The following is a 17,581-nucleotide window of genomic DNA, read 5'->3' on the forward strand; positions in this document are numbered from 1 at the left end:
TTATTACACATATAAATATTCGTCGACACTTCTTCAATATTTCATCATAATAAATATGTAGCATAATCAAATTCATTATATAGCATCAGCTTATTGATCATAAACATACCTCAACAGCATAATACACATTGTCATCGTAATAACAACATCATAAAAACTCAGCCAAATCTCAAAAACGTCGTAGCTTTCTGCAATAATCTCAAAACCTAAAAAAAATTCTCTGCTCATTTCAATAGTAACATCTACCTCAAATGTACTTTAAAATCATGCTCCCTTACCAAATACATCATTCAAAGCTCTCATAGTGTCACAATGGTTCCGAAGAAATATGAACAGTTCACAAAGTACAGACAAAATACAGTTTCATAAGTGTGAAGTTATCCAGCTATGTAATTGTGTAAACATGTGTCACTGATGTAGTAAAAAAAATGTTTATCTCTCAGTTAAATGTTCAGATAGCTATGTAATTTATGTGTTAGAGAAATATGGTGCCGATGTGTAACGTTGTATAAGCAAATACCATATTAGCTAGGGCTCCTTGTGCTTGCCAAACACATGGTACACAAAGTAAGAGTGTACCCCCCTGAGGATTAATGTAATTTTACCCTCAGGTGTTACAGATTACAGCAAGGGAATGAAATGCATCATGGGAAACCTTTGTATCATTGTAATTCAAAAATCTTTAAAAATACATGTTTTAAGTACCAAATTAATCACTCAAATACGTGTACTGTAGCGCTAAACTGTGCGTCTTGTTGTAAGATAATCTCTGTGGAAGATTCGTAGTTATCGTCCTCCGAAAGCTAAGTTCTGCAGAAGTCAATGTACTTACTTCATGATAAACAAAAGCGAAATGCTATGCGTATAAATATCGTAGTTATTACGTACAGTACCGTGATCAAGAAAGTACTACACTGTAACGTATTGTTGTGCTACAAAAAAGGCTGTCTTATTGTAGCTATACCACAAACGTTACTACTAAAACATGTTTTACTTTCCAGAATAATACAGAAAAACTGTGTAGATATAAAACAGAAACACCGCAAAAGCAACATTGTAAATTGTCACTCATTAGTAGCGTCGTGATATAATCGTGTAGCTATCAAATAAACTAACCACTGTGTCATCTGGTATCTCTCAGAAAGTACTTTAAATAAAGAATGTCTTTTCAAGTAAACCAAAATGTTGCATTAAAATCCCATTAGCAGTATATGTTCTAAGTATGTAAGCCTTACAGTCGTTACGTAATCGTGCAACTAACAAGCAAGAATGTACACACACAATTCTCTTGGTTCTTGACTGGATATTTAACTTCAAACATTGTTGCATGTTAACAGATTCTAAGTCTGACAAAGCATACTAGTAATGTAAAGTGAAAAATTTTATAGCAAAGACTAAGTTAAAAAGCAGATTATCTCTCAATAAATGGTTTTACATGTGAAATGTGGTATAATCCTTTACTCTTCCTACTGGACAGAGTTTAAACTTCAAAGCAATTATCATGTTGTATACGTCGGTAAGGAATACTGGAATTTTTCTCAATGTTAGCGTCTACGTTATTTTTCTCTGAGCCAGCTGGCGCACGTGGCTGCCTGCGGTGCGAGTCATTGTCTGTCTCTTTGTTGGCGCGCGTCGTTATTCGGATTAGGAGAACTAACTTCTACAAATTCATCTTGACGAGAACGCCCTGCCCTGTTTGAAGCTCGCCAGTTCTGATGGAATTCAGGTCTGTCGTTTTGTCGGTAGTTTACATAGTTTCTTGTTTGTCGGTCATGTGGTGGAGAATTTCTCCCTGAATTATCACTGCACGGTGGACCATTGCGTCTGAAATTATTCTGTCTCCCGTGATAATAATAGTTCTGGTTGCCATATTGTCTGTTTCTATGATTGTCTCTGTTATATTCATTACTACGGAAATGCGATCTTTCTCTGTAACTATTACTCTGCCAGTGGTTGTCATATGGGTGGTGTCTGTTTTGTTCACGATTTGCGTTCTAAGAATAGTCTTGTCGTGTCCAGTTGTTATTTCTGTCATCGCGGAATTGTGACGGATGTGACCTGTAATTGTTGTGTTCCTGTTTTCGCATTCCGCGATTATCTTCAATGTCATCTTTGAAACGTCCTGCCAAAATAATATGTCGTCAATGTTCAGGCAATTTGATTAAACAAATGCGGATAAGTTCTGAGGGGCTGTATGGGTTTGACAGGTACTGATTCTTGTGCAACATGTCTTCAAAATATTTCACAAGACTGGAAAATTCAGATTGTTCGAAATGTTTCATCATTATGATGCTATGTTTTACTCGGTCTTGTGTAGCTTGAGACCAATATGCTGAGAGGAAGGCATGATAAAATTCTCCTTCAGTGTGGCAATCGTGAATGACTGATCGCATTCTTACAGCTAGTTCATTCTCTAAATAGCCACACATAAATTCTAATCTGTGCTCTAATGACCAGTTGGGAGGAAAATTATGAGAGAATTGATGAAGCCACGCTTGTGGATGAATGTCGTTGCCGGAATTCTTAAATGTTTTGAATTTACATGTAGTAATAAACAGCTTATAGTCAAAATCATCATGTCGGCGAGTCGCATATCGGTCATTGTTACTTCGTTTCGGTGGTTCCATCTCAAAATTCGGTGTACCTTGCCAATTTCTTGCATAATTTCCAAAGTACCCTGTGTTATTATTTTGTGGCTGTTCCGTATTTCTATGTCCCTCTTCCCGTACTGGAGCGCGAGTGTCCTCTGAAATACGTAATTCTTGTATTACCTGTGTCAGCTGATAATGTACTTCCCGGATTTCTCTTTGGTGTTGCGTATTAATTTGATTCTGATTTTGTTTGAATTTCCTAATTTGTTCGCACTCTTCTGTGTCATTAAAGACTACCGGTTTTGTGTCATTCAGATTATCATCTACCTTCGTAGATAAATTGTTTAGCTGATCCGAAAGTTCAACTACTTTCTCTGATAATGAACTAATTTCCTCCATGTGTCTTTCTGAACCAATTTTCAGAGTATCTAATGTATCCTTTAAGTTTTCCTGAGTTTTTGCAAGTTGCGTAACCGAATCGGTAGATGAAACTGAGTCAATTTTAGCTTGCAAGGTCTCATGATTTTAATGAACAATAGTTTTCAGTTTTTTTATGGCTGCTTCATGATTCTGTAATGCATTTTCATGCCGCGAAAAAATAGGTTGAAAATGCTCAGAAATTTGTGTTTTTTTACGTCATTACAGACTATTTGACATTTCGATTCAATGTTATGTAACTCAGTAGTTAAATCTTCACGTGTTTTTTCAAGCATGGTGTCTAACTTTTGAAGCTTTTGCTGTGTTTGTCTCTGATTTTGTTCCATTGTGTCTAACTTTTGAAGCTTTTTCTGTGTTTGTCTCTGATTTTGTTCCATTGTGTATAACTTTGGAAGGTTTTGCTGTGTTTGTCTCTGATTTTTTTCCATTTGTTGCATTAATTGCAATAATAATGTATTAGTGTCTGGAATCTGTTTATCTATGCTTTTTGGCAGTGCATTTTCACCGGCAACATTCACATTCTGACAAGCAGAAAATGTGTCGACTCATCTGAGGAAACGGTGAGGACCCAAAACCTAAGTCTACGGTATTTGCAATATTGTGTTCTGTCATTTCCGATTCCTGAGGCGAGCTGTCGCCGACCGATCGATCGATAATGCTTTCCTGTTCACTACTCATTTCACTGTCTACACCATTATTTGCCGCCCGCTCCATTTCCCTATGCACAATTACCAAATTACTACTTCGAATGTCTGTTAATTCATTACACAGTGGTGCTGATAAGCTACGCTCGTCGTCACTATTACTTCTCAGTTTACTTTGGAGCCTAGTGTTAGTTTTTCACACGCCATTATTGTCACAATATTTCACACGATAACACAGAAAAGCACAATTTAAAGAGCAAAAATAAGAGAACACATTAACATAGCACTGAAAATATTATCTAGTTAATTGCAAGCACAGCTGCGAAATACTTGGTGCAAATCTACATGCATGCCTCAACTGTTTTACTGTACAACAATGAAAGACTGCAACTACAAAGGAGATTCTCTCTACAATTACGAGCTAGCAATAAACAATAGGTACACTAATTACACAAACTACAAGAAAAAAATCAGAAGATTCCAGTGAGGTATCCTCGGCTTAGGGTCGACATATGAAACGTCCCCTTTGAAAAATTATATATGACTGTGCTTAAACTGACACACAATATTTTTTTAGCGCAACGCAATCTGACTTTCAATAATCCCTACAAAAAATGGCCCTGACTAACATTAACCTATACCTTTCACAAATCACTTACCTCACAAAAATCTTCGTTACTCGAAATACTGCAATACAGAGAGTACCACTACTGCCAGCTAAATAAAAGATTCAAACTACGGAAGGCACTAACTACTGATAGGCATAGTTAGAAAATGAAAGATCTTAATAGAGAACAAACAATGTATTTACCTTAATAGTCATAATATATATAGCAGTTCATGACATCCATTCTTACAAATGTACTGTTTCTGATGGACACACCTCCAGATTATCCATTCTCAAAAATCCGCCATCGCACTTCCCCACATCCACCACTGCTGGCGGCTCACCTCCGACTGCGCAACGCTATGCGCTGTTAACATCCAGCTGCCCAAAGCTACAATAGCCAACAACAATGCAAACCAGCCACAGACTGCACACAGCACAGCCAGTGATTTTCATACAGAGCGCTACGTGGCGTTACCAATATAAAAACCTAAACAGCCTACTTACACGGGTAATTTAATTTAATTTCTAGTTTTTTCACGTGCTTCTGGAAAGGTGTGAAATGTACCTGTGTATTTTACTGTGTAGACTGATACTTAGCAAATTACTGTAAGTTTTTGTTTTTACGTGCATATCCTTGTGTAAGGCGGCTTCATGGTGTAACGTTGTCAGACCCACTCGTCACCCGTCACGTGACTCAGTTTGAATCAGGTTACAATTGACTACAGGGCTCCCATAGTCAGTGTACCGCCAGAGGGCTAACCGTGCGGCCGCGGCTGCGGCGGTATCAGCAGGAGCATTTGCCTGATACCCAGTAATTTAATTTAGTTCCGGTTTTTTTCTTGTCCTTTTGCAAAGGAGCGAACTGAGGTGTGCATTTTACTGTGTAGTTTAGTGGTTAACAAGTCACTGTAAGTTTTTGTTTTAGCGTGCATATCCTTGTGTAAGACGACTTCCTACATCTACACATCTACATCTATACTCCGCGAGCCACCTTACGGTGTGTGGCGGAGGGTACTTATTGTACCACTATCTGATCCCCCCTTCCCTGTTCCATTCACGAATTGTGCGTGGGAAGAACGACTGCTTGTAAGTCTCCGTATTTGCTCTAATTTCTCGGATCTTTTCGTTGTGATCATTACGCGAGATATATGTGGGCGGTAGTAATATGTTGCCCATCTCTTCCCGGAATGTGCTCTCTCGTAATTTCGATAATAAACCTCTCCGTATTGCGTAACGCCTTTCTTGAAGTGTCTGCCACTGGAGCTTGTTCAGCATCTCCGTAACGCTCTCGCGCTGACTAAATGTCCCCATGACGAATCGCGCTGCTTTTCGCTGGATCATGTCTATCTCTTCTATTAATCCAACCTGGTAAGGGTAATTTTCACGCCATCAGACCGCAACGTCACGCCATTAACTTTAAATCTCGTGCTAGTCCATAGCATATAGCTTAGAGAAGTACAGTCTAGTAGTAAGCAGAGTTACTTGTGATAGGTAACTGAAAATACATCCACTTCAGTAGATAAATTTATTTCTGTTAGAGAGTTTGCCGTCTTATGACATGTGAGAAATCTACAGAGCTCATTTTATTATTTCTTTATTCTCCTAGTAATATTTTTCTTACATTCCAAACCAGGCAGCGCCATTTAAGATCTTACGTCTATTTTTACACACTACGATATGGCTAGCGACTGTGCTTGTTATGAACGCACAGCTGGAAGCAGTACTGGATACCGTCGACATGTTCTGGCTAGCGCTCAATGTTGAGGCGACATGGGGGCGCTGGAGACGAGGCCTGCGTCAGCATTGGTGCAGTTGGAATCCCCTGGTGTCTCGGGTATCGAAGCGTTTTCTGATTCGCAACATCTGACCGGTCCGTCCTCAGTCGAGAGTGGGTGGCAGACAGTGGTGGGTTCGCGTGTTACTGGACGGAAGGCGAAAGAGAGAGCAGGCCGTGCGGCTGGCTCCCTAAGCCCTCGCAAAAGGTACGAGGTGCTACCCAGTGCTGCTGATATCTCTGAGCCAGCACGGAATGCTCTCCTGTGGGGCCAGCGGTCGATTTTCCTGCCCAGTCCGGACAAGCGCAGAGGGCGGGTTTGCTTGTCATTGAGAGTCGCAATGTTAGACGGTGATGGAGCTCCTCAGGCAAGGCGGGCACTCGGTATGTTTGCCGGGGGCTCTCGTCCGTGATGTGCAAGAGGCGCTGCCGGCAGCTATCGAGCGCACTGCGTGCAACCGGGCGCACGTAGTGGCACATGTCGGCACGAATGACGCCTGCCGCTTGAGGTCTGATGGCATCCTTGGCTCCTTTCGGCGGGTGGCTGACTTGGTGAAGGCAGCTAGCATCGCACGCGGGATGCAGGCTGTGTATTTATAGCATCGTTCACAGGGATGATCACGGTCTTCTGGTTTGGAGCAGAGTGGAAAGTGTAAACCAGAGGCTCAGGTGACCCTGCGACGGCGTCGAAAATGGTTCAAATGGCTCTGACTACTATGGGACTTAACTTCTTCGGTCATCAGTCCCCTCGACCTTAGAACTACTTAAACCTAACTAACCTAAGGACATCACACACATCCATGCCCGAGGCAGGATTCGAACCTGCGACCGTAGCAGTCCCGCGGTTCCCGACTGCAGCGCTAGAACTGCACGACCTCCGCGGCCGGCGCGACGGTGTCGGATGCGAATTTCTTGACTTCAGGTATCGGGTACAGAATTGCAGGGTTCCCCTTAATAGGTCAGGCGTGCATCACACGCAAAAAGCGTTATTTGGGTAGCGCAGTATTTGTATCGTGCACATGGGACTTATTCAGGTTAGAGAAATCCTCCCTAGGGCTCAAAGAAGATTTGCCTCATAAACTAGCCACATTCTTCTCAGATAACGTTCGTCGTCACAGATCATAGATAGAAAAGGTTAACATGATTTTAGTAAACTTCAGGAACATCCGAGGAAAGCTTTCAGAATTAGTATCGCTTATTGAAGGTTATAAAGCACAGATAGTGCACACATAAAAAAGTTTTGCACCACCCCGGTTCCCAGAACTCCTGAAGATAGACGTTGACTATGGATATTGTTATGACAGATACAGTCCCTTTGACAGCTCAGAGATGTCAATAAACCCGCCCAAACATGTAAGCAAACATGCATCAGCAGCGCCTATTAGACGGAGGGGGTCCGACAGCCGATCAGTTCCAGTCATTCCACTAGGAATGAGGTACACGGCTAGTGTTGTCTGTAGTTCAACCATACCTAGACGGTCAATACCGAGGATCGATCGCGACCGCATTGTTACTTTGTGCCAGGAAGATTTCTCAACAAGTGAAGTGTCCAAGCGTCTCTCAGTTAACCAAAGCGATGTCGTTCGGACATGGGGGAAATAGAGAGAGACAGGAACTGTCGATGACGTGCATCACTCAGGCCGCCCAAGGGCTACTACTGCTGTGGATGACCGCTACCTACGGATTATGGCTCGGAGGAACCATGACAGCAACGCCACCATGTTGAATAATGCTTTTCGTGCATCATAGGACGTCGTGTTACGACTCAAACTGTGCGCAATAGGCTGCATGATACGCAAACTTCACTTCCGACGTCCATGGCGACGTCCATCTTTGCAACAACGACCCATGCAGCGCGGCACGGATGGGCCCAACAACATGCCACATGGACCGCTCAGAATTGGCATCATGTTCTCTTCACTCATTAGTGTCGCATATGCCTTCATATGTTTGGAGGCAACCGGGTCAGACTGAACGCCTTAGACACACTGTCCAGCGAGTGCAACAAAGTGGAGGTTCCCTGCTGTTTTGGAGTGGCATTATGTGGGGAAGACATACGCCGCTGGTAGTCACGCTAGGCACTATAACGGCTGTACAATACATGAATGCCATCCTCCGACCGATAGCGCAACCACATCTGCAGGATATTAGCGAGGCATTCGTCATCATGGACGACATTTCGCGCCCCCATCGTGCACATTTTGTGAATGACTTCGTTCAGAATAACGACATCGCTAGACTACAGTGATCAACATTTTCTCGAGACATGAATCCTATAGAACATGCCTGGGATAGATTGAAAAGGGCTGTCTAAGGACGACGTAACCTATCAACCGCTCTGAGGGATCTACGCCGAATCGCCATTGAGGAGTGGGACAATCTGGACCGACAGTGCCTTGATGAACTTGTGGATAGTATGCCACGACGAATACATTCATGCATCAATGCAAGAGTTCGTCCTACTGGGTATGAGGGGTACCGATGTGTGCAACAGTCTGGACCACCACCTCTGAAGGATTCGCTGTATGGTGGTACAACATGCAATATGTGGTTTTCATGAGCAATGAAAAGGGCGGGAATAAGGTTTATGTGAATATCTATTATAATTTTCTGTACAGATTCCGAGGTTCAAAAATGGTTCAAGTGGCTCTGAACACTATGGGACTTAACATCTGAGGTCATCAGTCCCCTAGAACTTAGAACACAGCATACATTTCTTTTTTGTACTATTTGCTTCATCGTGATTAAATGGTTGTTCTCGTATGAAGCTACTCGTACATTACTAAATGTATGTATGTCACTTATTCACAAATTTTTTTGATCAATTACAATAATCATCAAACGGAAATTTTATAGAGTGAACGTCTTATTAGATTTCATATTTTATCTCCATGTCACACTGCTCTTACGGTCTCTTTTCCAGTGGAGGAACTGAGACCTTTCAATGACTTACAATAAAAATAGTCCATCGAAATCGATGTTGAATCAAAGAATTCTCTCATCTGATGTCATTTCACTCAACACCCTCTTACATTTGATATCCACATCTTGACAAAGTCTTTCCCATGAAGTACAGACTTCGATGAGACACATACATATCGGTCCTGTAGATTTTGATGTCATATTCCCTTCTTACATTCAGTTGTCGTCTTACATTGAATTCAACAAGAAACTTCCATCTACCATCAAGACGCCTGGTTGCATACCATGCACACCTCTAATTCGTTTTCATTACATTTGCTAGCGTAAGCTGTTGCCAGTGCACCGGTCGGCAAAGATGATCAAGCATGCCTGTCATGTGAGAGGCCAGAGAGAGACACCCGCTAGCAAGAAGCCGCGAAAACCGTCTCAGCAGCAGTTGTTTAGGCCCCGCCGCTGACCAGAGAGCCTCGCCGACTCACTCATCCAGTTGGCGCCTGTCAGTATACTTGCAGAGCGAGTCACAGGCTACGGCAGTACATAGTGACCAGATCAGTGATTATAGCAGGACTAGCAGCGAGACTAAAGTTTGTAATAGCAATATTACCGATATTGTCTGCAAGAGGACTCTTACAGATGAGCTTGTACCACAGAGCATGAAATCTATTGCAATTAAGTTAATGTTCATGAAAAAAAAGAGCCATATCAATTCAAATGTGCATTTGTTTTGTAGATACAGGTTCAAATGGTTCAAATGGCTCTGAGCACTATGGGACTTAACATCTGTGGTCATCAGTCCCCTAGAACTTAGAACTACTTAAACCTAACTAACCTAAGGACATCACACACATCCACGCCCGAGGCAGGATTCGAACCTGCGACCGTAGCAGCCGCGCGGTTCCGGACTGAGCGCCTAGAACCGCTAGACCACCGCGGCCGGCGTAGATACAGGATACCGGCTACCCACAACAATATCCTTTCCCTTACTTCCTTGCGGTACACTACACTCATAATCGCGGCAACTCCTCTAATACATATACAGTTACTATTGTCCTAGTAATTTTAAGCAGGCATCTCTCGATGTTTCGTTGACTCGCTGTCAATGTAAATGATTTTCGTCTTAAACAAGCATGTCTCGTTGCCATGAGTCAAAACTATGAACTTGCCGATTCAAATGCATCAAGAGTAGATTTTAGGAAAAATATCATCTTCACAATCCGGATAAGTGTAAAAAATATTGTACAATCAATATAAAAATTCATGTACCAAAGTTGCTGACAATAATAATAAACAGAAGAATGAAAGAAAATCAATATGATGTTAGATGACGATCAGTTTGGCCTTAGGGAAGGTAAACGAGCTAGAGAGGGGGTTCCAACGTAACTGATAATGGTAGGAAGATATAAGAAAAATAAAAACGCGCTCATGACATACATTGACCTAGAAAAGGGGTTTATCAACATAAAATGGTGCAAAATGTCTGAAATGCTCAGATAAATAGCTGTGAGCTATACGGAAAAGTAGCAATATACAATATGTACAAAAACGAAGAGGGAACAATAACAGTGGGAAACAAAGAACGATGTATGCGTATTAAAATGGGTGTACGAGGGGAATACAGTCTTTCGCCCTTACTGATCAATTTGTCTATTGAAGAAGCAACGACAGAAATAAAAGAAAGTTCTGGGAGTGGACAAAAAATTAATTTTTTTTCCTTCTTGCTTAAGAAATGAATTCGTTATAGTTAAGGTGTAGATTTTGTAAAGGAGAATACAAAGATGGAAAATTGTCACTGGGAATAATAGCAAGAAGAATTACAGGACCTGCTGAATGGAATCAACGGGCAACAAGTACAGAGTATGCATGCGGGTAAACCGACGAAAGACGAGAGCACAAGGAGTAGTGGAAGCGATGTCAGAGGAAAATATAACAACGAAATTGGACAGGGTAAAGTAGATGAAGTAGAAGCAAAGGAACACGTGGCGGATGGAGCAAGGAGCACATTGAGAGAAGGGTAGCACAGGCAAAAAATGTTTAACAGCGTCAGACATTGGCCTTAATTTGAGGGAAAAAGTATCATAGGATGTCCGTTTGGAGCATGACATAGCAGTAAATTCCACCATAGTGTGTAGAAAAAGCAGAAAAGTATGGAATCGAAGTGTTTGAGATACGGTGCTATAAAAGGATTCTGAAAATTAATTGGATCGATAAGATAAGAAATGAGGAGGTTCTGCGCAGAATCGGCCATGGAAGGAACACATGGAGAACTCTGATGAGAAGGAACAGAGTTCTCCATGTGTTCCTTCCATGGCCGATTCTGCGCAGAACCTCCTCATTTCTTATCTTATGAGAAGGAACAGAATGGTAGGTCATGTTTCAAGGCATCAGAATGTACCTTCCATCGTACTAGATGGAGCTGTAGAGAGGAAAATCGGAAGGGGAAGACAGGGATTGGAATGTGTCCAACAAATACTTGAAGAATTTGGGTTCAAGTGCTGCACTAAGATATATATCTACTTCTGTACATCCCTTATGTATCTATATAAATATTGCGCAAGTCATTGTACATTGAGTGGCGGGGAGTACCATGTACCACAATTAGTCATTTCCTTTCGTGTTACACTCACAAATAGCGCGAGGGGAAAATGAGTGTCTATATACATCCGTAAGAGTCCTAATTTTTCTTATCTTCATGGTCCTTACGAAATGTACTTCGAGGGTAAAGTTTAGATCATGGCCAGACGCAGTCATAGCGGTGCTTATCTACTTCCCATTCGCTCAACCAACGGCACGATTCTTTGTCAAAATCAATGAGAGGCGAGAACAGAGACAATGTATTTCTAGCGGCGTAATTGAAACCACTGTCTTGTCTACTGTTTGTTGGTGTGTTAGTGTGTTTCGAGAAAAATATTTTGTGATTTATGGCAGCGAGTGCCGTAAAGAGGACAGATTTCTTTGATTTAGGTCTCCACAGCGACATCGTCCATTGATGCATGTTTTATGGATTAATTGCAGACACACGGAAATGTATCAAATGTGGCGGTTCGTTCCGTGCAAGCACGCTAAGTGGGTCAGTGTTCTTTAATTAAATCATGGGAGAAGGTAGGTGGATCAATGTTTAGTCTCCTGGCTCGCACGTTCGATACGTTAATAAAGACTGATCCATCTAACTTCTCCCATGATTAAAAAAAATTGATCCACTTATTGAGAGTGCTCGCGCTGATCGATTGTGAAGCTTTTCCGAATATATCGTGGGTTGTGACGCTGTTATCGGTTTGCAGGTACTTGCACAGTTTAGATAGCTGCGAGTCAGACAAGGAGCAATTAAATTTAAAATCCTCGTTTATAGCAATGTTTTACCCTTTCTTTCAAATGAGTCACCTCGAAACACGTCGTCTTCCTGCTGCTCTCTCATTGGCTTCGTAACATTAACAGCTAACACATCCTTCTTTTGCTCTCACCATAACTCACGGCAAGCGCTGACAACACTCCTGCACGAAACACCTATGTACGCCACTGGCTCTATCCTACACTTTTACCGTACATTGACTGGTGGAAAATCATTTTAGAATCAGCTCAAAACGTTTTTTTGTATAAATTTTCTCAATAGTGTTTCTCGAAAAGAACGTCGCCTTCCCTCCGGGGATTCCAGTTTGAGTTCCCGAAGCATCTCCGTAATACTTGCATGTTGTTTGAGCCTATCGTTAACAAGTCTAGCAGTCTACCTCTGAAATGGATCTAAGTCTTCCTGTAATATGACATGGTGCGTAACAGAAACACTCGAGCGGTGCTAAAAAATGGGTCGCACTTGTGTCCTATGTGCAGTCTCCTTAACAGATGATCCACACTTTCCTAAAATTCTCCAGATTAACAGAAGTCGACCATTCATCTTCCTTACTATAGTCATGACATGTTCGTTCCATTTCTTGTTGCTTTACAGCGTTACGCCTAGATCTACATTGGACGTGACTGTGTCAAACGGTACACTACTAATGCTGAATTCGAATTTTACGCGTTTATTTTTCCTATTCACCCTCGTTTTCTTAGATTTTCCTGCATTTAGGGCTATCTGCCATTCATCACACCAATTATAAATTTTCTCTAGGTCATCTTTCATCCTGCTACTCTCAGCGACAACACCATACCTTACACCACAGCATCAGAAAACAATAGTAGATTTATGCATTCCCTGCCCGCGATTTCATTTGTCTATAAAGAAAATAACAGCGGTCCTATCACACTTCCCTGGGGCATTCCTGTCGATACCCTTGTCTCTGATGAACACTCACCATCGAGGACAACGTACTGGGTTCTGTTAATTAATAAGTCTTCGAGCTACTTACATATCTAGCAACATATTCAGTATGCACATACCTCCGTTAACAGTCTGCAGTGAGGCACCGTGTCGAATGCTTTTCGGAGATCCGGGGATGCGAAATCTGCCTGTTGCCCTCCATCCATATTTCGCAGTGTATCATGTGAGAAAAGCGCTAGCTGAGTTTTCCACGAGTGAGCCTATCTAACACCGTGCTGTTTCGTGGACAAAAGCTTTTCCATGTCAAGGAAAATTTATTGTTTTCGAACTGAGAACATGTTCAAGAATTCTGCAGCAAACCGGCGTTAAGGATATTGATCTGTAATTTTTCTGGCCCGTTCTTTCACCCTTATGTAAAGAAGTCACCTGCGTTTTTTTTTTTCCCAGTCGCTACGGACTTTGGGCTGGACGAGAGGTACGCTATAAATACAAGGTAAGTAAGAGGTCAATGCTGTAGAGTACTCTTTGTAAAACCAAACTAGGATTCCATCCGGACCTGGTAACTTATATGCTTTAAATATTTTTCAGCTTTCTCTCTACGCCTGGTATGTTTATCACCATGTATTCCATACGGGATTCTGTGCGACGTTGAATCGACGATACGTTTGTAGGATTTTCCCCCGCGAACGATTTCTTAAAGACGAAGTTTAAAAATTGGTTTCCTTTTGCTGTTTTCTACTGCAACATCGGACTGATCAACGAGTGACTGGATTGAAGCCTTAGACCCGCTTAGCGATTTCACGTAGGACCGATAAAGAAGTGCATTTTAAAGTTCTGGCGGTGTAATGAATAGTCCATTAAATTTCGGGCATGCAGCCGCGCAAATAAAATTTCTTCCACTGTGGAAATGCCCGAAATTTAATGGACAGAATAAGAATTTTTGGAGCACAAAGTCGGCGGCGGTGACATCAGAGCAGTCAGAGCACTGAATGCAGCTATTAAAAACACTTTTACTTGTCATCAGACCATAGTAGCTCTCCTTTCGTAAAGAAAAAACTAATGGTCTGCATGGCTTCTTTGATAATTTGTGTAAGATTTCTGTCAATGCGTTGATTGTATGTCATTGTAGCGTTCTCACAATAGTTCAGATCCGATCTGTTTCTTTCTCGATTAGTTTCTGAAACATTTGTGCGTTAGACGAAAACAACACTAGGTCATGAGCAAAGCAAAGGTGTTTGTAGTAGATTTCCGTATCAAACATTTCTTTTCTTGTTCCCAGTTGAAGTTTTCTGCAGGTTTCCTGCACAGCTGTTGAGAACAGTCTTGGTCATGTAAGAAATCTTCCTTTACGACTCCTCTTTCACTTGCTTGATCGTCCTCGTCAGTACACCAACATTTCAGGAATCACTGCCTCGATTCTCAAGCACATTTGTAGAAACTCTATAAATCTTAGGCAAATAAATTCATAGTTGTTGGTAAATACAGAAATTTTGTTCGCGTCTGTAAATATTCCATTCTACTATATATGCTTCTAGAGCCAGCTTTTTCCATTGATTTATTTTAATACAGTTACTTTTCTAAGTGGGCAGTGAATATCTGAAACATTACAGAGACAAAGAAAATATGTCTTGGATTTGTAATGTTCTATTTGTCTGTTCCCTATTTAAGTTGAACAATTATACGTATGCTCGAGGTTCTGAAGAATTCTCTGCATTTGCAGACATCTCCTGGGAAGCATTAACATCTGCCCTTTAACGCCTGTAATCTCTAGAGTCATCAATACAAAATTTTCACTAAGCATTGGAGTGATCACGATTACGAAAATTTGTGATTGGTTCTTGGCCAGAGTAAAGTGTATTGATAGGTGAAGTGACGGCGGAGGGAAATAATCACTAGATTGTTTAGTGTGATGTGTTCGATGTACATGTAAGAGTCAAAATTTGAAAGAACATGTATCAATGTAATATAAGATGTCGTCAAGGAATTTCGAAATTTCCTGAAGAGAGTTTCTCTAACCCTATTTTGCATTAGAACTTAATTAATTTATCGAGCATGGAAAGCAAGAGCGTAGAACAACAGTTATTTACTTAAGTAAGTTTATTTTAGTTGAATTAATGTAACATAAAATTTTACAGGGACATTTAACATTAATAGAAGATCTAGGACGAAACTTCTATCACAAAATTAATCTTAGAGAAAAAGTCTTGTTGTAGCGAGAGGGTGTCTTTGGATGGGACAAGCGCACATCTTCTATCTCCTGGAGTCCGGCCAGTCGCAGGCGTTGATATTGGAGTTCCAGACGAGTCCGTCGGGGCACACCATGTGGACGGCTTTGCCGTTGCTGCACTCCCAGTAGCCGTGTGTGTCCGTGTCGTCAGGGAAGAAGACGGGCGTCGCGCCGTCGTCCTCGGGACACGTGGGCGTGGTCGCCGTGGTCACTGCTGCCAACACACTCACCACCAGAGGGCCTACCAACACTGCAGGAAAACAAATCGCATGGTGAGTCACATGTCTCGAGCAAGATACATAATATGGCCATCTCTGTTCCTGATTTCTCCATCTCTTTTTGAAGTCACATGTAGTTCAGAAAAGGCAACGTGAGGAAAGATACTGAACATATTTGCGGCGGAGAAATATGATAAAGCAACAATGAAATTTGCTAATTAAATAGTGATTCGAAAATTGGATTACTCTTAGTTGTGTAACCTTAATGTTCCAGCGTGTGATAGTTAATTCATAATATTTGGTAAACGGCTTCAGGTATTTACGGGCCTCTGCATTTCATCGATTTTCATAACTCATTGAGCGGATGTGTCATATATCATCTTAGTTGTCTTGTGTGCTACATCACTGTCTTCCTTCTTGGATGTCCTGGATTCGAATCTAAATGATCCCTTCATACGTTTGTGGATTTCATTGTCTAGGACTATCTACTCGTATCTTTACATTGTAAGAATGAAGAACCAAATGACGGAATTAGTAGGGAGAACTAGTGAATCGCAAATCTTGAAAGTGGCATTAGCTCTGACGTCTGACAACTGGTTGTTAGCCACACTGACTAATCATACCTGGCTCTACATTACGTTATTGTGATTTATCGAAATGAAGTGATCCGGAATTGTCTACATTTTTCACAATGACTTTATCGAAACTGGATCGATCAACGTGTAGAATGAACTGCTCCTTAATCAGAATGTGGGTTTCAACCTATTTCCCAGACATGCCTGGGAACATCCTGGACAAATAATCTTATATATAACAGAAAGAAAGGTAATACATCTCACAGATAATATTTGTGAAGAGTAGGTCTTTGCCCTATTTGAGTTCGTGCTTGGTCTCTAATGACTGCGGCAAAGACATGACGCTAAATATTTATCCCCCACATTGTAATTCCTTCTTCTTCAGCTCACGTAGACCGTAACTTAATTTATAAAGGACAACAGGAACGTAGCTCAATTACGTATGACATTCTTCGTTCTTAAGCAACTATCGAACAACTAGCGTATTGAAAATTCTGTTTCAAAAATATCTTTTCAGTTCCTAACTCATCAGCGGGCAGTTAACAGTATCTTAAATGATACTCACCTTTCATGGTGACTGTGGTAATCGTCGAGTCGGTTGAAAACAAACTGGACTGATGCCTGGTGTTAAATGCATTCTTGCTTATATAGTCAACAGAACGACATTATAAAGAAAGAGGTGGGGTGAACGTCAATGTGCGTCGTAATACCTGTGATAACGGCCAGTAATTAGTTTTCTTAACTCTGCTCTACTTAGATATAAAATTTCAAGAACTATGTCTACTGATTATGTACGCAATCTGTTTACCGCCAGATTCTTTACGGTACGTAAAGCGTATGTTTTGTAAGCGATGGTTCGTACGTGGGCTCCATCTTGTTACTCGAATACAGGCAGCATTTACAAAAAGAAAAAAAAAGTGTGTATGAATTCATAAGCGAGCAAACTGCTGAGGACATCGGTCTCTAGACTTACACACTATTTAAACTAACTTATGCTGAGAACAACACACACGCACCGATGCCCGAGGGAGGACTCGAACCTCTGGTGGAAGGGGCCGCGGAATCCCTGACATGGGGCCTCAAACCGCGCGGCCACTTCGCACGGATCAACATTTTAAAATTATAAATCTACATATACATTTATACTCCGCTAGCCACCCAACGGTGTGTGGCGGAGGGCACTTTACGTGCCACTGTCATTACCTCCCTTTCCTGTTCCAGTCGCGTATGGTTCGCGGGAAGAACGACTGCCGGAAAGCCTCCGTGGGCGCTCGAATCTCTCTGATTTTACATTCCTGACATCCTCGGGACGTATAAGTAGGGGGAAGCA

At 41.6% G+C, this 17,581-nt stretch overlaps 1 protein-coding gene across 1 annotated transcript; it reads right to left on the bottom strand.

Moving 5' to 3' along the window:
- Window positions 1-15,310: 15,310 nt before the first annotated feature.
- On the bottom strand, window positions 15,311-16,889 carry LOC126253134 (peritrophin-1-like). Its single transcript, XM_049954274.1, has 2 exons — window positions 16,817-16,889; window positions 15,311-15,708 (listed from the first exon to the last, which is right to left on the bottom strand). The coding sequence occupies exons 1-2, from the start codon at window positions 16,821-16,823 to the stop codon at window positions 15,482-15,484; spliced, it is 234 nt and encodes a 77-aa protein (XP_049810231.1). The 5' UTR covers window positions 16,824-16,889; the 3' UTR covers window positions 15,311-15,481.
- Between the last annotated feature and the right edge of the window lie 692 nt (window positions 16,890-17,581).

The sequence above is a fragment of the Schistocerca nitens genome, chromosome 4 (genome assembly GCF_023898315.1).
Source record: "Schistocerca nitens isolate TAMUIC-IGC-003100 chromosome 4, iqSchNite1.1, whole genome shotgun sequence".
Lineage (NCBI taxonomy): Eukaryota > Metazoa > Arthropoda > Insecta > Orthoptera > Acrididae > Schistocerca > Schistocerca nitens.